Source organism: Lonchura striata, chromosome 19 (assembly GCF_050655825.1).
Source record: "Lonchura striata isolate lonStrDom1 chromosome 19, ASM5065582v1, whole genome shotgun sequence".
NCBI lineage: Eukaryota > Metazoa > Chordata > Aves > Passeriformes > Estrildidae > Lonchura > Lonchura striata.
Window position 1 is genome coordinate 2,429,242 of NC_140721.1, and position 20,130 is coordinate 2,449,371.

Consider the following 20,130-nt stretch of genomic DNA (forward strand, 5'->3'; position numbering starts at 1 on the left):
CTTTGCCCCCTGGGTCATTGAAAAACCCTCAGTGTGCTTTTTAGCACAGAGTACCTCTGTCAGCAGCCGGGCAGAACAATGAGACGTCTGGCAGGCTGCTTGGAGGGCTGCACGGCCAGGTTTTCATAAATAAGAGGTTTGATGCCAAAACACAGGGCCAAAATCTTCCTTAGTCTTTGAAAAAATATAAACCAGGCCGGTGACTTCTTGTGCTTAACAGAGAATATTCAAAAAATCCTGTGTTAGGTTATCGACACACGGTTCAGCTTTTTAAAGAATCTGAAAGTTTTATTTGTAGCTAGAAAGAAAGGAACAAGGAACCATTGTTTGAAAAAATGTTTTGTACAACAAGTGTCCAAGACCTTTATCCCAAGGGTATTTGTAAGTGGATCAGCACAGCTGTTTCCTTGCTTTGAGGTCATCTGTGACATCTGCTGCAGAAACCTGCATCAGTGTGTGCAGCTCATGTCTACCTGAGCATGTTACCACAGCTCAGGCTGCTGCACAGGTGAGAAAGTGGGAAGTGAGGGATTTACAGCTTTCTGTAAGTTCATGGCTTGAAAGTGAATTTGCATGTTAAATTCCACAACCTGCTGGCCTGCAGGAAGTGTCAGGATCCTGATCCAAACTCTGCAGCAGTTCAGAGAGAATATCACCAGTCTGAGAGCTCCTTCTGACAGAGCAGATTCCAGGCTCACTTGTTCCCGTGAGTCCATCCCACAAACCCCTGGATTAATTACAATCCTCAGGTTTTCAGTGCTGGGTTTTAGGTACCAGATATTTGTCTACACTCCTCACATTTATTACATAATATTCCATCTTATGTGCGTCTCTGATATTCCCTCTTTATTCACCTGTGTCCTGAGCAACTTCCAAATCTAACCACAACAGAAGGAAATCTGAGCCACATTTTATTCTTCCTAGATGTTTTTGCTATAACATAAATAGCATCACGTGGTGTAAAGTGTCCTAGCAGGCCTGGCAGGGAGGAGAGTTGTGCCAGGCACTGCACGTGTGCACGGGAGGGTTTTGGTGTCCACAGGAACTTGCAATGTTTAAGCTTTCCCCACAGAATTGCCAAGTTTTGTCATTAATTACTCTTTAAATCCTGCCTTCTTCCTGCTGTTTGGTACTTAGGAATTAAGGTGCTTTGGGTTGTATAAACTCTTGAGGATGCTGTTAAGATGTGCTTTCCGTGTCCATGACAATCCCCTGGCTGTGTTCAGGTTCTTTCAAATGAATTCTTTCCTCTCCTTTACCAGGCCTCAAAATTTTGTATATTTGACTGACTTATTCCTTGTTTCCTTTGTGTGACTTCTTTCACATGTTTTTTGCATGTTTGAATTGACACAGTTCCGTTCATGGCACATAATGGAATTGCCATGGGAATAGGTAACTCTGCATCACCAGAAAGTCTGACATCCTCATTTTATATTTATTTCCTTTCTTCCTTATCTCTCCACTCTGAATTCACTTTTCTGTTGCACAGTAGATACAATATCTGAAATGTGGCCAATTAACACATTAATGAATAAAACCCCTAAAACTGACCAAAAACTGCCCCAAAAAGGGATTGAACAGATTGAGATCTGATTTCTCTCCTCTGTCTTTGCAAAGAGCACCTTCACATTCCAGGCAAGAGTTTTGGCCCATCAGGACCAGTTTCATGGACACGGCCTACAGTTGTCAGAAGTGGGCCAGTGACAAGAATTAATATATTAACTGGTGTGCAGTACTCTGACAAATTGCTTACTAAATACATCAAAATTGATTGGGCATTCTGTGTTTAAATTGACAAATGACTGCATTAGGGGAAGGAGGGAAATCCATTAATTACAGCTGCCCTCAACCATAGGAAATGTAATCGTATAAATATAGATTTTGTTAAAACAAAAGTCTGTACTTTACTCCCGTGTTGCTGGTAAGTGTACTTGCACCTCTTTGCTATTAAACCTGCAATAGGAGGTTTTGAAGACAGATCTTTGCAATTGGCTTTTAAATAATCAAAGAGCATTTCTGTTGTGTTAAAAGGAAAGATGCAGTGCTTCTGCATCCCACTCTGACCGCTTCTGGAAATCGTTTCTCTCTCAGAAAAATGGACCTGTAGCTGAGGCTTCTGCTGTCTCATTAATTGTTTATTCTAAATGCAATGTAATTTGTATTCCAAGATGTGGGCATTCAAACCAGCACTCTGTATACTCTTTCCTTGTTCCTTTACTGCTCTCCAAGTCATACTTGCAGGGCTGTTACATTTTTCTGAGAAAGAATTTGCACTTGAGTTAGGCCTGAAGATACAATCAGTTTTATAGGCTTCGTTAAGGGATTCTTGAAAAGATTAAGGCCTGTATTTATAGCTGCCTTTGACTTTTGGCTGTTAGAACAGATTTTCATTTCTGGACCAACTGTTGCACATATCTTGTGTTGCACTGAAAATGGCTTTCATTACAAGTCCAATTTAGTAACTGTCCATTGTCTTCAAAGGGAGGGGGTGAGCCTTTCCCTGCAGTTTGTTTGGGTTAAATGATAACACCATTTATACACATAATCTCTGTAGCTCTGACATCATGTTTGCACTTCCTGCTCCCTCTAATGAAAGCTGTGCACCCTGGGCAAGACTTCTGTCTCCAAGCAGCATTGTGGTTCTTTATGGCCCCTTTTATGTTCCTTTCATACATTCAGTTGACAGAAATAATAATTACATCCACAGATCTAGTGAGTATTGTGGAAAGTCTGAGGGTAAGATAGTGTAAGAGTGTATTAAATAACTGTGAATATGTGCTGTGAACACAGACACTGTGAAAACCAAGCTGTGATGCCTGGAATGACAGCCAAGGAGTGCCACAGGAGGAATCTGGACATTCTGGTCCTCCAGCCCTCCTCAGTGCACAGCAGAGCGTGGTGCTGTTCTGCTCATAGCTGAATGAACTGGACTGATAATCCCATTTTGTCTTGTACCTCTTCCTTTCTCCGTGCATTCTTTTGAGGGTGCATCTTTAGCAATGGACTTGGGATGGAGGAATGCAGGTGCTGGTGCATCCCTTTCTGTATATGTAACTGTAGAGTTGTGTAGCATTTCTGGGGAGGCCAGAGCTGCTCCTGCTCTGGGTATGTTCAACGTCTGACACAACGGGCTGGGTTTCAAACAGTAAAACTGATCAAAAGCAGAGCCTGTGCAGTAACAACAATTACTCTGCTGTGTGGTTACGAGGTGTTCAAAGCCTCTTTCTGCTCTGGCTCTGTGGCAGGGCCACGCTCAAGCAGGAGCTTGGGGCAGTTTCAGCTGCTCCATTCAGCCTCTCTGGTGGGCTTTGCTGGTTCTGCTCTTGGCCAGTTGAACGTAGCCCATTTCTGGAGTCCATTGCTATCCAAACCCAGCTCTGAGCTTGCCCTGGAGTGGGGGAGCTTCACCTGAGTTCACCTGAGCTGCTGTGGAGAGGAGCTGGAACAAACCATGGGAAATGGGTGAACATTTCCACCTGCCTCATTTTCCTGTGCTGGCCATGTGAATGGTGCCCAAACTCCTGCCCATCAGCTGTACCCAGTGCCACAGGTGAGGGCCTTGCCACCAAGTGGTGTCGGTTGAGTGTTCCAGGCTTAAAACTGCAAAACCAGAGTGCCAGAGGATTTTCTACATTCCCAGTTTGCTATTTTATTCTTTCTACCCAATGTTGCCTCAAATCAGTGAAGCATTTTCATGAAATTCTACTTTATTATAGTACTACTATATTATAGATATGTGAGTATATATATATATGTGTTTATGACTAAGATTACAATGTTCCTGGAGAAAACTGATTCCAAGCAGGCATTTCTCATACAGAATGTGTTTGGGTTTTGCTGGAAAGAGTCACAAATGGTGAAAATGGAATTTTCAAGTTTGCTTCTTACACCTGGAGGCGTGACAGAGTGCAGGTTAATCTGCCTCCCTTCCTTTTTCAGAAAATATGTTTCTAATGAAATTGTGTTCCTGGTAATTTTTTTTTTTTTTAGGGAAAACTACATTTCCCTAAAACTGTAGCCTGCACTTTCTGCTCCTTGCAAGAACCAGGACTGAGTGTAAAAAGGAAGCAAATTTAATTTCTGGCGGAGCACTGAGTGATCGGGGTAAATAGGTAAATCCTTGAGTGAGAAGTGGAGTAACTCACGAAACATTCTCGTGAAATATTTGTGAACTAATACAGATGACAATGAACTCTGCAAGGTGCACTGGCTGCTGGGACCGTCCCTGTTGAGGCTGGGATGCAGGGACACCCCTGGGCCGGTGCGTGGCTTCCTCAGCTCAGCCCAGCTCGCCCGCCCCGACGCGCGCTTTATAACCCGAGCGCTGGAAACAGCGCTGGCCCAGCAACTCAAACACTTTCAGATGTGTACAAACAACAGTAATGAACAAGGGCACATGCTGAAATGGTTCTTTCCTCCTCTTGCATGGTCATCTGGAAGTCCTTAGAGCAGGGTCCGTGAGCACGCAGGGGTCAGTTTTCAAAGCGGCGTGCGGGGATTTCGCCGCGCGCCTCCCATTGCCGTTAATGGGAGTCAAACGGGTAAATCCCCACGCACCGCTTTGAAAATTTACTACTAAGCCTCTTGACTTCTCACTACATACTTTGATTGTAACAGTAATCCATGGTTAACATAATTTTCCCGACAATAATGTCAAACATACTTTTGAAGTCGGTGAATTATAGAAATAGTTACCTCTTCCATAATTCTTTAAAGATGGCCATCAGATGGATTTCACCGTGGGTTCGTGCAGTTGAAATTATTCTTTAACTCAGAAAAGAATATATTTGTTCTGTTGTGGTGCCCAACCGATTGTCTGCTCACAGGCTGAGTGTTGAGCAGCTTTAAGGTGTTCCATCCTGTGAATAATATCGGGTTCTAGCTCTGCACAGGTTTAAAAGTGCATTGTACTTGACGGGCCTCCTAAGGGAACTTTGGAGGCAGAAGCTAAAGTTAAGTGCAGGGAATGTATACCAGTCTTTTTTGGGGCAAAAATCCAGACTGTTGACTATCAGACCAGTGTGAGTAAGGAGCAAGTAAAGCAGTTGTCAAAAAAAGAACATCTAAGAAGAATTAATCTCCTAATTACAGAGCTATCTATGTCTTTATTAAAGTGCTGATACAGAGAGTGGATGGTCCAATGAATCCAGCTCTAACCAATTGGTGGTATGAAATAACTGTCAGTCTGGCTAAACTCCTGCTTTATAGCCCTTTTTAAGCTTAATTTTACTATATTTATGCATACAAGAATCTCAGAAAGTCCTAACAGGAAAAAAAAAGAGCAGGGAGTAGTTTTGGGAAAAAGAGGATATTTTAATTTGCGTGCCATGCTCCTGTAGGAGTTTACAAGCTGAAAACTGCATTAAAACCAGAACTTTGTTCGGTAACGTGCAGCCACAAGAAAAATTACATGGGGCGTATCTCCATCCTACAAACAGTTTATTGTTAACGTGGCTGTGAGTGTTCTGCCCAAAATGAAATCCTGGCCTTTGCTTTGTTGTCACACTTGAGCAGAGGTAGAGCCAGAGGCGCAGAGCACCAACTGTGACACAAACCCACAAAGCACGTGCTGGGTGTGAGCTACACAGCTGTGGGACACCAAAACCAGCCTTGCCAGAGCTGAGAGCACATCAGTAACAGGAACAAAGGTGGATGTGGTGAATTTGGTGTGGCTCCGTGGAGACCTGAACCAAAACCATCACATTCTGCTGCTGATGCCATGGAACAAAGGCGTGAAGGAAATAATTCAAATTGTGGAGCTGAATCCCAGCACAAGGACCCCTGAATTTGTTGACAATTATGTGATTACCTCAGGTCTCTACACCATCTAGATGTAACTGAGGAACCAGAGAAAAAGCATCAGAATCAGGTGTTAGAGTGGGGTTCTTACGAAAACAAGGGACATGTCATTTTTATCCTGTGTACCTGTTCACCACAGCCATCACTAGAGACTGGAGGGGTTAGTTAAGAGTACATAGAAACAGTTCTACTGCATGTTAGAAACTGATTTGACATTATTCATGTTAATTATATTAAATTATAATTATGGGGATGGAAAAGGCAAACTCTTTGGGTGTCTGCAGGCATGTGCATGGCAGGCAGCACCAAACAAACAGGCTTTGTGGTGCTCAGATGCCTTTGTTTGCTCTTAATTTGGACAAACATGCAGCCCTTAGAGAAGAGCACATTGGGAATTTCATATATAACTCTCAATTAAATTGAATTGTGCAAAGCTTATTTCTATAAATGAGAAAATGAAAACCTTTTGGTTCGAGAAGTACACAAAACTAAGTAAAACTAATGATTTATTGTTCCCAAATTAAAGCCATAAGTGCTCGCACTACAATTGAACTGTAGTGGTTCTTTGTTCCAACACTTTTATGCTGCTGAAAGATGATAATTTATGATCTTTGAAGGAAGATTTGTCTTAGCTTTAGGTATTTATTGTGTAATTAGCCCATCCATGAACAAATCCACTGTGTGCTAATTCCAATATTCCTCCAATGTGTATTTATCTAGGTCTTGCTCACGTGGCAGGAATGTCTTTGCAAATTATTTGAGATTAATACAAATTGTTTGTTTTCTTCACTTGTCAGTAAATATCATGGAGAAGTTTTTAAACAATGAGGGATTTTTTTTTTTTCATCCTTTTTCATGGAACTGTGTGAGTCAGGTCCTGGAATTCCAGAGAAATATCAGCTCTGCTGTATTTCAGCCTTTGCTTTGGCTTGTGTTGACACTTGTGTCTCCACAGTCCCTTCTGTGCAGTTTTCCTGGCACTAACAATTATCACACAAATAACTTCATTTGCAATGTGTTTTTTTCCAGATACAATTTCCCTTCAATATAATGGTAACATCAGTCCTGTCAGTGCAGAGGAGGGAGGCTGTCAACCTTTCCCTTGAAGGAGGACAGAGAGTAAAGGTGCCATTATTACTTTTGGGCAGCTCAAAGATCCTTTTTGCCCCTTGCCAAATATTGCTGGCAAAACTCTGATTTTTGCTATAGATATCAGTCCAGTTTTTCAGAAGCGTCCTTGAATGCTCATTTTTGGATTGATTTAATAAGCAGGCTGTAGGAACTCGTGTCCTGTCATACTGCACAGACAGAAGTTGTATGTTTGAATTCTCACCTTAGATTTTTAATTAACACTTATTTTTTGTACTTTTTCATTTTGTGTATTTCTAGGTTAAACAAACTCAGTTGTAGATATTTGATGTGTTTGTTCCAGATGTTGGTGTGAGAACAGGAAAAGTTAAAAGTTAGCATAGCTCAGAGAAAGGCATTGAATTGATTATTTTAGGAAGGTACAAACCACCTGCAATTGCAGTAAAATATCTCTGTGCAGCCAAAGCTTTCTTGCTCCTGCTTTGTCTGCTCCATTTGTGACTTTTCCCAATGAAAGAGAAATTACAAGAGAACCAGCAAAAAGCATTTGCCACAAAGCTTTGCAAGAATTGGAATTCTATTATTTGTTATCTTGCGTGGTTGGGAAATTCTTCAGAAATTTAAAATACTCCGTGTTGCAGCATCAGGATAACCTCACTGATGGGTGAGTCTGTTGTAATTTTCAGTGTGAATTCAGATTTTCAAAGAATTAAGCTGGAAGATAAAAGATTACTCATGAGCTCAAATTCCTGGAAATGGCTTTCCAGGGTTAAATTAATCTCATCTCAGAGCTTGATACCGATGTGAGAGGTGTGTGCCCAGAAAAGGGGGGAAAGAGGAAAAGGGGCCTTTGCGTTTTTACACCGTGTTTGTCCCTACAACTTCAAGGGCATTTTTAACTTGGAAAACCATGCCCATATGTACATTTGTAATAAGCAGCACAGGGATGGCAGATCTCCAGCGAGGATCACTTGTCTGGTAAGGTCACTTCTCCCAGCACACTGCACATTCCCACTGGGAATGGTGGGAGTAGCAGCTGGGATCCCCCATCCCAACCAGCTCCTCGAAGCTGCTTTTGTGATAGGTGTGGCACAGAAATGCTGCTTTATTAAACAGCCAAATAAATGACTGAGGGCTGACCTCAGCTGAGGCTTTATCACTGCTGCCCTGCTGGTGAACTCTCAGGAAGAGCTTTTCCATGGAATTCAGCATTTCATCACTCCTGGGTGGAAAGAGTTAATGCTGAGCTCAGAAGCTGCGTGGAAAGACAAGACCTGTGACTCCTCAGGGAAAGGCTTCCAGTGCAGCACCAAAACTAATCATTGGTTCAGCTTTTTAGTTGGTTTTTTTTTCAAATTTCTTTCTCGCTGTAAAGCCATCTTGAACCTCCAGTAAAATGTAAAAGTATTCCTCAAGGGAGAAATAGTGACCAAGCAGGGGGGATGCTGCTCCCTGGGCTGTGGTTTTGCAGCTTCCCTAATCTTGACAGCTCTGGGATAGAAAGAAAAAAAAAAAAAAAAAAAAAAAAAAAAGATCAGTCCATAAAGTTCCCCTTGGTTTGAAAGCAAAACCATCTGCTGGAGCCATGAAGTTTGTTAGGGAGTTCAGCAACAGGAAAGCCTGCAGTTGATCAGGTGTGCTCTCTGAAACAGGCAGGAGGATTCAGAGTAGGGAGCCAGGAGATGTGGGGAGCATGAGGGCAACAGCAAAATGGGTCAAAATAATGGGTTTGTTTCTTTGGTTTTAAGTATAAACTTAGAGGAAGAGAAGTGGGTGCTGTGATTTAATATTCAGATTGTACTGTGAATCCTCAGGGAGGAGTGTGTGTTCTCTAACAGGAGTTTGGACTAGACAGACACGTCCCTCAGTCATGGAATTCAGTCTGTCAGGGATGAAGGGAGCAGATGGAGGTGGTTTCTGTATTATCTGAAAACTGGTGAAGACAGAGCTGAAATAACTCCTGGGGCTGTCAAGACGTGGGTGTGCACAGGCACAGACTGGGGATTGCAGGGAAAATGGAGGATCTCAGGATGGTTTGGTTTGGAAGAGACCTTAAAGATCTTTTATTCCACCCCTGCCATGGCAGGGACACCTCCCACTAGCTACCCCATCCAGCCTGGCCTTGGGCACTGCCAGGGATTCAGGGGCAGCCACAGCTGCTCTGGGCACCCTGTGCCAGGGCCTCTCCACCCTCACAGGGAGGAATTTCTTCCTGATATATCTCATGGGAAAATCTTGGTGCTTTACCATAGAAGCACAGAACCATTAAGGTTGGAAAATACTTCCAAAACCATTGACTCCATGCCCACGAAACCACACCATGAAGTGCCATCTCTGCTCACTGTTTGGACCCTTCCAGGGATGGTGACTCCACCACTTCCCTGGGCAGCCTCTTCCATTGCTTGACCACTCTTTTTCAGTGAAGAAATTTTTCCTAATATCCAACCTGAGCTTCCTTTGTAAGAATATGTCCTAGGTTTTCTGGCAGTTGGAGTAATTCTGGAATAAGTTGGGCATTGAGCTGAATTTGAGACATTGCAAGTTTGAGAATATGGACACTCTGTGATCCAGAGGTGTGAAAATGGCTCTGTAGCTTCAGATACACACAAAACAGGATGGAAATCCTTTTATTCCATAAAATGTATGGATATATGCAAAGCTGTTTACATTACATAGGCGCCGTTCTGTATTTATGGCTACCATTGTGTCTGCTTTGCCATTAAAACTCCAATTATTGAGGATTTACTACATGGCTGTAAAAATTTCTAGTGGTTGGAAGCTTGACACATAAAGGTCAACCTTGCAATAATACAGTTTTTAAAAATTTTAAAAACCTTGATTATAAAATGTGGGAATATAAAAATATTTTGATATTTTAAGAACTTCAGGTTAAGGGAAGAAGAGCAAATGGGTTATCCTGCTGGCTGTATGGATACATCCAAGTCAAAGAGCAGGAATCTTTTTCATCCTTTTCATGTCAATAATTGATCTCTTTCTGTGCTTCTAGAAAATTTGTTGTCACAGATTTAGGAAAACATACGTTGCTGTGCCATTAACTTATTTTAAAAACTTTTTTTTTATATTTTTTAAATAAAAGATTTAACTGATTTTGTGGGTTTTTTTGCAGTGGTGCCACCGGGGAGCCCTGGCCCCATCACCCGGCACGAGTCCTACGACAGCTTGGCCTCCGACCACAGCGGGCAGGAGGATGAGGAGTGGCTCTCACAGGTATGCTCTGGGGGCTTCCAGCTCAGGAAAACAGCCACTGGAAGTAAAATTCACAACTTTCCTCCAAGTGGGAAGTAAACTCCCACAGCCAGGGCATTGCTGTGTGTAAAACTGACCCCACTGCCGAGCGTGGGTATGGATCTGATGGTCCCAAAGCAGGTAAAGCCCCAGCATTCCTGACACTATCACATCCCTGGGAAGCTCAGCATGAAGTGGGAAGTTTCAGCTGGCAGCAGCAAGTGACCTTGCCTCCCTTTTTCTCCTGGCATGGTCCTTTTTGGACAGGGATGAAGGGAGTTGGCAGAATGATGGTGCCTTTTGGGTGGTGACCTTCCTCTGGCCATAAAAAGGGGGCAGTAGCTGGTTTACTTCCTTCTTTTTCCTGGTTATCATTTCCTACTGAGAATTCCTGTGAATTCTGCCCAGATATAAATACTGCATTGCTTTAAAACTATCATGCTTGGTGAAAGCTTTTTATATCTTTAGGTCTAATCTTTGTCTTGTTATCCAATCTTGCTTTGTCTCAGTCAATGAAGCTTCTCTGTAAGAACTCAGTAAATACTTGACCATTTGGCTTAAAACAGAACCTCAGTTGTAAGAATGTAGGTCATGAATAATACACTGAGAATTAGTTCCTGTTAGAAATGAAATATTAGAGTTAAATAAATAAATAAAATTTACAAATGCTCTGGATTTGCCAAAGCAATTACAAGGTACCTGATCCATGGAATTCACCCTGACAAATTAGGTGAGTTTCCTCTGGTTTAAGAACAATGTTGTGATGGGAGTGATGCATTAAATGTGTTGCTGGGGTGTATGGCATAAATATGAAATATTTATGGATGGGATTTGCTTCTCCCACTGGTGAATAAATCATACACAGCTTTTTCCTGAAATGAGAGGTTAGGTTTCCACATGGACCTGTCCAGGAGGAGCATTCACTGGGGAATCCAGTCATGTGAATTCATTTACCTGTCTGAGGTTTCAGATGTGGCTGCACATTGAGGTGTCTCATTTGTTTGTGCTGTGTCTGATTTCTCAGAGCACAAAGATGATGAAACTTCTCAATCAGGGCAGTCAACAGGAATTTTATCTCTGAGCTCACTGGGACCAGATTTTACCTGTAGTTTTCCACCTGTCCAGGACTGTTTGGAGGTATTTCCTTATTTTACTGCTGTGGTGAAACTCCAGGGGAAAAGAGATTATGGCACACCTACATTATGTCTCCACATCCATCCCCCTAGAAGAGTAAATATATTTATAAAGGGAAAAAAAAAATCCCAAGTGATGTCACAGAAGACAGATAATTCTGAGAATGCTCCTGGAATGTTTAATTCCTGCTGAGAGCAGGAGTGATGAGGAGCCCTTGGAGCACAGCAACGCTGGTGCTCCCCGAGCAAGCCACTTCAGATTAAGCCTAAAGTGCAAGGATGTTTTTCAAAATTAAAGTGTTGTTATCAACAGTAACAGCAAGCAGTGAAAAAACACCGCCCTTCACTTCAACTTTTCAATTAGAACAGTGGGTAATGTGTGCTGTCAGTGGGAAGTAGATACAATATGTTTGTCCTGCACACAACAGGAGAGTGAATAGGAACATCTGGCCATAGCCTCAGTAAAATTGCAAAGGCATCTGTTTACCTCTCGGCTCTGTGACACTGATGGTTTCAAGCTTAAAATACAGATTACTTTATCTGTGGCCTAATTTACGCTGCTACATAAAAGCTACTTGCCTCAGAAATGGCTGCAGCCAAGCTGAGTTAGGCTGAGCTAAATGCAGAGACGGAAACAGAGCTGCATAGGCTGTGGTTGTTGTCTGACATTAGCAGAGAACTGACATCATCCAGGGTTTCAAATTGCTCCTTAAAGATGGAGAGCCACTACTAGTATATATCTGTGTACCTATACAAAAATCTGTTTTCATTAATTCCCTCACTAATTTGCATTTCTTCTGTGAAGCTGATTGGTGTTTTAGCAGAAACTGATAAGTACTTCATATCTATTTTCTGTTTTAGAAGTATGAATTCACCAGATCCTAATATTTACATTTTATCTTTCCTTTTACTGATCTTTAAAAGCTCTTTTTGATTTTTAGTCTTGTATTGCATGATCTTTCCATGATCTTAATGATTCTATTCTCTTGATTACAGAAGTTGCATGCTTTGTTTACTCTTTTATTTACAGTTTTCCTGATCACAGACAGGCTACTTCTGTTGAATTGTCAGAATTTTGGTTAAATGGATGTGTTTGTGTGGACCCTGTGCGTGGCACATCCATGGTTCTGCTCCTTTGCTGAGCGTGACCTGGGCTCTTCCCAGCACTCTTCCCATGGCTCTGGGTTATGGATCTTGTACTTCCCACAAGATGCTCCGTGCCAGCCTCTCCCCACATGTGCCAACAGGAATTAGGAGCTGTGATTTGCAGTCCAGCTCTCACTGTATCCATGGGAAGCAGTTTAAGCTGTGAACTTCCACAAAGCAGCTGTAACAAAGCTGGAAGGAGCTCTCTGGAAGCACTTCCCTCTCCCTGCTCGGGCTGGGGGATGCCTGGGAACGTGGGCTCTTGGTTCCTCTCTCTGCTCCATGCAGATTCAGGCAGAAATGTGTTCCCTGTTGGTCATAGCATTCAAGTTTTGGGGTGTATTTCATCATGGCAAGGGGAGGAAAGAACAGGATAAGGTGAAGCGGTGGCCAGGATGAAGCTCTGATCTTTAGAACAATTTAAGAACTGGAGTTCAGTGTCCTGAGGCTGGTGATTCGTGAGCTTTCAGGTCTCTGCAAGAAGCTCTCGGCTTTGGCTGAAGCATCATTCTCTAGCAAAGACACCCCCAATTTTGCTTTGTTAAACATTCCTCAGAACACCCTTTTCACTTGAGAACAGCGGGATTCCAGGAGCTGGCACACGGAAAGAGCCACTCATTAAATGAAGCTCTGTGTTAAGCACTGCCCATATCCCCTTGCCACAGGTGGAAATCGTGACTCACACTGGGCCTCATCGCCGCCTGTGGATGGGCCCTCAGTTCCAGTTCAAAACCATCCATCCCTCAGGCCAAACCACCGTCATCTCCTCCAGCTCCTCCGTGCTGCAGTCGCACGGGCCCAGCGACACCCCGCAGCCTCTCCTGGACTTTGACACAGATGATCTCGATCTCAACAGCCTCAGGTAGAAATAAAACCAATTTCCCAGCTGTCTCACATTTGTTGTGTGTAGGGCGCATCACAGTTTTTATCAGGCTTGTACAGAGGAATGGCTTGGGAGAGTGTGTGATGTACCAATGAGAAAAATCCATCCAGGCCAAGCAGCTCAGATTCCTTTTGCTGCCCCTTCTTGGGCACATGGCAGGCAAAGGCAGCACAAAGTGTGGTGGCCTTGCTCAGTGTCCTCTTGCCTTTCACAGTGTCTGCATTGCTTAATAAATTCATTTTCTCAGACGTGAGTGGGAGCTTTATGCCATGAATTTAGACAGCAGTCAGTGCATTGGAACAGTAAGTGAACTTCTGGAATGTTTTCCTCCTCCCTGTTTTTGTTTTTTTCCCACTCCTTTTTTTCCTTCCTTGTAATTCTTTTTCATGTATTTAATTCATCTGGTTTTGGACATTAGCTGATTTGGAATTGGGGGCAGGGGGTAGGCAAAAGGAAGGAAGGAGAGCGAAGGTAACTGTGGGTTTACATTTACTGGTGATTTGTAGAAGAGATTTATGCTCAAAGTGCTTGTGTCCTGCCCAGTAACTCCAGATTTAACAAATTTCCATGCTCCTGACTCTGCATGTGATTTGAAGTCCAAAGTTCTGTGGTAGGGACTTGGATTATTTGGGATTGTGTCTGAAATTCTTAAGAGTAAAGCAAGAGAGATGGATAAAATTACTTATCCCATGAAAAGTGGGCAGATTGTCTTTGGACTGGAAATCCGTGGGTTTGAAATGAGTGATTTTTCCTTGTGTGTAGTTACTGCCATGAGTAAGGATGTGGCTATCCATTTTTTTTTAATATATATGTGACATTCACATTCTCCAGACAGAGACAGAATTCTGTCTCTCAGGAGAAGCACAGAGAGAAGAAGAGAAAACAATCTTTATCTCTGCTCCTTGGTTTTCCCCATGTGGAATGTGGTGTGGAGATTGTTCACCTGCAGGGATGGCTGGGTTGGATTCTGGTGAAGTTGTCTGGGTTCAGTGACCAATGGGATCCAGCTGTGTCTTGGACTCTCAACAGTCATGAGTCACCTGATTTCCAATATATATATGTATACACATGCAGAAATAAAAATAAGTAATACAGATCTATGTTATAAAAGGAATCAACAATTACAAATGGGTCTTTAAAATTCTGCTGTTGAGGAGGTCAGTGGAGGCTTTTTTGGGTAGGGTGAGCTTTTTCCTTTGAGGCTTCCTGAGAGCTCCCATCAGAGCCATTCTTTGGAAATATCCACTTTGAGTCTCTGGGTAGATTATCCCAATCACAGCTGCAACAAGTTAGGGAAATCAGAAGTTTTAACAACTTTTAAGCCATTTCACAATTACTGGCTGCTTGTCCCAGCTGTTTGTATGGAATTGGGCCCTGCTGAGCGTGGCCAGGTGGTGATTGTTACTCATCTGCCCAGGCAGGGGTGGAGTCACCATCCCTGCACCTGTTAAAAGTAGGACTGGACGAGGCACTCAGTGCCACGCTTCAGTTGATGAGGACGTGTCAGGTTCTGGGTTGGACTGGATGATCTTCGAGGTGTTTTCCAGCCTGGCTGAGCGTGTGGTTTGTGTGCCTGGCAGGATCCAGCCGGTGCGCTCGGAGCCCGTCAGCATGCCGGGGTCACCGCGGCCCGCGGCCGACCGGCGCGGCGGTTCCACGGTCATCGACGCGACTTCAGGTAGGAACAGCCTCATTTTCTGTGTCGTGGGCATCAAACTGCTCTTTTGTTTTGGCTGGTAATGTGTACTAATAGTTGCTATCAAGGGTGTCCTGGTTTTCTGCACTGCAGGGTAAGTGCTGTCTCATACAAATACTCAATACCCCTCCCCTCTTACCACTCAAATGTGAAGTCGCAGCGTTGTGGTAAGATGTGGATACACTATTTATGTAAAGTTTAACATGAGCTATAGAATGCTAAAAATTGCCTAAACTAAAAAGCAGAACATTTACAAATACTAACACTGAAATGCTTTTATTAATGAATGCCTAAAGCATAGAATATTACAGTTCCAGCTCGTTTATAAAGTAGCTTTCATTGAAATGTAATCATAAATGTAATTGATTTCTGTGAACAGTCGGGACAACAGGAGAGTTTATCTAATGTTTGTGTAATAGGCACATTTTCACTGCTCTGCTCTGAAAAGAGTGTGTAGATTTAATACTACAGTGGTTGTGTTAATATCAACAGAGTAATAGATGTACTATAAAGTTCTCTTTTCCCTCAGTGCTGGGGAACAGCCTGTCTAAAGAAACAAGGGCAGCAGCAGAGCTTTATGTTCCAGTGCAGCTGCACAGTGTCTGAGGGTCCACACAGCAGGATTTTGTCAAATAAAATCTCTCACAAGTAGAATTATTAAACACACAGCATTAGTCAAGCAGTCAAGTCGGAGAGGATTTTAATCTTTAGTGATTTGAAAATCCCTGGAGACTCCTGATTGGATTGAGGTTAAACTGTAAAAAGAGACTGTAACACATACAGAAAGGGGTTTCTGAAGGTTGGTTTAAAGAGAGTTAAAATAAAAGCTCCTGTTTCAGACTCTGTTTGCTGTTTGATGTAAATGCTGAGTCCAATACACTTCATTGTTTGCCAAATGAATTTATTTGGGTATTACAGGATATTTCATGTATGTGTTTATAACAGAGTTCAATAGTAACCCCATTTACTTTGGATATTGAGAATTGTCCTTATAAATTCCATTTCAAATATTTAAAAGTTGTTAAATTAATTCCTGTTGGGCTTAGACAAACATCTGGTGCTGATTATTGAAGGGGAATTTTGTTTGTTTTACTACATGGCAAAGTAATTTTGAAAATAATTGTTTGATGAAGAAAATATTAATGCATCAATTATGAATTTTTTGCCTAGTTCATCTATGCTTATTGCTCCTAAAAGGTTCCAAGTTGGAATCATGGGAGTGCTTCAGGCTGTGTATGTGACACTTGAGATTCAGAGTGATTAATGGCAGAGCTGTGCCTCACTATCAGCTGATACAGAGGGAGATATCAGCATTATCAGGGTGGGGAGTTTTCCCTCCTGTGCAGGAGGAGTGCCTTCACCTGTACCAGGGATGTGCAGGAATTCTGAGATGGGATCATTCTGTAACCGTAGCACTTCCTAAAGCTGGTTACTCCATCTACAGCAGAAACAATGGACACACAGGATTGTCTGTGCCCCTTCCATGCTGAGCAACTTTTCCTGAGGTGTGGATGGGGCTTTAATATGAACTGACTCATGTGACTGTGATGAAGCCTCATTTGTAATGCCTTTTACATGTGTGTCTAGATTAAAATTGCCAAAACCCATTGTGTGCATTGTTAGGACACTGAAAATATATTTACTGTACAGCAGTGACTCAGTTTGGTTATAACACTTCATAAGTTTCTGGTACACAATACGTGGGTTTTGTTAGGGGCATGCTGATGGCAGTAATTTATTTACGTCACCCAGACAGGTTGGGTTGGAATTGATTTTTGATTCAGGGATTTTAGCGTCTCTTTGCAGGTTTTGTATTACCTGATCCTCACTCTTTCCCATGCAGAACTTAGGGGTTCAGATTCTAAATTTTGTGATGGTTTAGGGGTGTGAATTGTTGCAGAGCAAAGGAGACACAAGGAAAATAGATATACACTGGTTTTGAGATTTCGGGCTGTTCTTGTAACAGGGTCTAGCAAAGGAAAGAAGAGTATTTTATGCTTATTTTCTTCTCCTCCCACCTCTGAGATGTGCAGAAAACTCCATTAATCTCAGCTGTGGATGGGAAGGGTTTGGTTTTAACACCACTCATGTACAACATTGAGTTTTTGTGTTCCACTCCACCACTTCAAGTATTCTCATTTCCTGCTCTTCCCATGGCATGCCCTACACAGCTGATGTTCTTTATGGAAAAGACATTTTTAGGTTTGAAGGATTTTTAAATAGGTCATAAATTTTTCCTGCCTGTGCTGAACCAGGAAGTGATTGTTCAGCTCTGCCCCTGCACTGGAGCCTGTTGCACTTTATGAAGATGCTTATCTGGAGCTTTGATTGCCTGTTGCTTGGAGATGCAACCCCTGTGGCGCCTCTGCTTATCTGACTCATCACTTCTCCTTCCTATCAAAAGACTTCAAGTATATGTTTATCATCTCCCATTATCCTTCTGCCATTCCCAAGAGCTTCCTTCCTTCTCCCCCATTGGTGACAATTTGTTGTTGCATTTATTAAGCAGTTTGTGTGCTTTTTTTTTTTTTTTAAGCATGGATTTTTCCTCATGTGTCTGTAAAACTGTGGTGTGCTAAAGACAATCTCATAAGATCACTTGGAAAAGTCTTCATTTAAAAAGTGCAAAACTCTAAAGCTGTTAATCAAGAATGAAAATTTACAGTGGCATTCTCAAGGTGGATGGCTGAATCTATAAAGGTAACTTGGATATATTTTAAATGTATGCTTCTCTCAACTCAAAATTCTGCTAAGACGCTCTTCTCTGGTTTATTTTTTCAAGAAAAGTTTGCAAAAATTCAGTCACCTAAAGCTACTGGACACTTGTCCCTCAGTGCAGATATTTTAGTCATATGCATCGTAGAGAGAATACACCCTCAAGGATGAAATGCACTGTAATTCCAGATGCTGTTCCAGATTGGCAGTTGGAAATATTAAAGGGGGACAACAGTGAATTTAAATGTTTGTAAAGCAGGAAGCCTTTGCTGATAATGCAGCAGCAGAGCCACTGCACAGGTGGGAGCTGCTCCCTGTGTGCAGCAAGCAGAGGGTGTCTGTCCCTCCTCCCCAAAGGTGTGCTCAGGCCCTGGCCTTGCCTTTGACACAGGTGGGTTAAGCCTCAGTAAGTCAGGTTCTATTCATGAGCCCAGAAATGAAAGAGAAACCTTCAGAGTCCTCCTGTGTGCAGGTGATGCTGCAGCTGAAAGTCACACTCTGCACACCCACACCAGCCAGGCATCTCTGTGATTTTCATTCCATAACCTGTTAAGGAATGGCATACATCATATGTGTTACATATCTGAAAAATCAAACCTGGTGGTACTCTCTGAATAATAAATAATGCAGAAATTAGGGCTGTGGGCAGGTTAGGGTGTCTGTATAGTCAGTTCTGGGCTTCCAGAGCTAGAAGAGCTCCAGGGAAAGGATTTTGCAGCAGTTGCTGTCAGCGAGTTTGCCCACAGAGCTGCACTGAGTGCACACAGAGCGTTTCCCTTCAGCTGCACCCCAGGTGTGGGCTCAGGTCCTCAGGTGTGCTCTGTGCCTCAGCCCTGCTCATTTAAGAAAAGTGGCTGCATCTGTGTGTCTGTCTATGGAAAGCCTTGTTTATTCCCTCACACAAAGAGGTTTTGGACACTTACCCATCAGCCAAGTAATGATTTGGTTGCATTGCTAGTGGAGGATGAGAACATTGACACAGAAATTGTCTAATCTCTTTTTTTTGCATCAGCCTCTTCCTGCTGGGAGGAGATCACAGAATAGAATCATAAATCTGTTTCTTTCTTGCCTAGAATAAATGCTGAAATTGAGTGGGAAGTATTTCAGTGAATGGCATTATTTAATGAATAAAATTAATTTGTAGAAGAAAAAGATCCAGAGGATTCTTTTCTTCATGTTAATTGTGTGTGTGGGGTGGGGGGAACCTTAATGTTCTCAACTGAAACCTGGCGAGTGCTGTGCTGCAGGGGGATGCACACATCATTTTTTAATGAAGATTGTTTATTACTGTTGTATGAAACTCTGACAATACTAAGCTCTCTTCTGGTTACTTCAATCAATGCCCACTTAAAATCAGCTTGTAATTTAGTACTTCTCTTTCTTTTCTGTGTGACTGGCTGGTCATGGACAGAGAGCTCTGCCTGCAGAGGGTTTAATGAACAGAAGAATTGACTGAGGCTTTGTGGGGGAGGGAGTTGTCCTTTTATTGTTCATCACCACACCTGTGAGGCAGAAACCATGGGACAAATTTTTACTGTCCAGCAATGCTCTCAGTTGGAATTTAATAAACACTTCTGCTGTCACACCTTAAACCATCTGAGCTCCTTTCTGTTGTATGCACAATCAAATATTTATCCCCAAACGCTGTAGACCACAAAGTGCTGCCTGGGAGCAGTGCAGATCAGTTATTCAGGTAGTAAAGATGTGTGAATGCAGCTGGCAGATGAAGTCACCAACATTGTGAATTCCCAGGCTGTCCCTGCTGCCACAGGCAAGAAATGCCAGGCTGAGCCAGGGCTGGGCTCCCATTCCAGGAGCTCTGGTGTCACGGCTGCTCGAGCTGCCCCGCTTGAGTGGAGCCAGCCAGGGCTGCAGGGACATGAAATCAATCCGGGCTGCAGTCCTTGACCTGAACCTGTAATTACCTGCATGGGATAAAGGTGGTTTGTTGTGGCAGATAGAGATTGCACTCCGGGCTGCAGAGGATAATGCTGAGCTTTGAAGGCAAGGAAGGGGTTTGGCCCCTGGGCTGTTCTTCACAGTAATTGAGAGGTTTTAATAATGGGCATAGAACAAGCTGCTCTTAGGGGCCATCACCTGCTCAGGAACACAAAAAAAACCGACCCAGCGCTGCTTGGTTTGTAGTTACTCATTCTGTCAGCCTAAATTTACATGAGTTTAAGTTATGTTTCTTTCCTGGAATAACTTCTGTGCTGATCCTGTTAATGTATTTATTTAAAATGCTTATTGTGTTACCTATTTGCTTAACATTTTATGTATTATTCCCTGACTAGTGACAGCATGTGGGATATCTCGGGTATCTTTGTTTCCTCACATGTGCTCCTTTTCTCTCCATCCAGCTCATCTGCCTTGCTAAGTGTGTGTGTGTGTGCATGAGCTGCATAATGCAAAATTCTGGTACT

The 20,130-nt window shown here is 42.7% G+C and overlaps 1 protein-coding gene across 15 annotated transcripts in view; it reads left to right on the forward strand.

Moving 5' to 3' along the window:
• Positions 1–20,130, forward strand: part of BCAS3 (BCAS3 microtubule associated cell migration factor) — a 298,450-nt gene that overhangs the window by 110,270 nt on the left and 168,050 nt on the right. For all 15 annotated transcript variants that reach the window (XM_085557228.1, XM_077787569.2, XM_085557225.1 and 12 more), the window contains 3 exons: positions 10,016–10,116; positions 13,079–13,275; positions 14,877–14,974. In XM_085557228.1, coding sequence (XP_085413354.1) covers positions 10,016–10,116; positions 13,079–13,275; positions 14,877–14,974 — 396 coding nt within the window. The remainder of the gene's footprint in view (positions 1–10,015; positions 10,117–13,078; positions 13,276–14,876; positions 14,975–20,130) is intronic.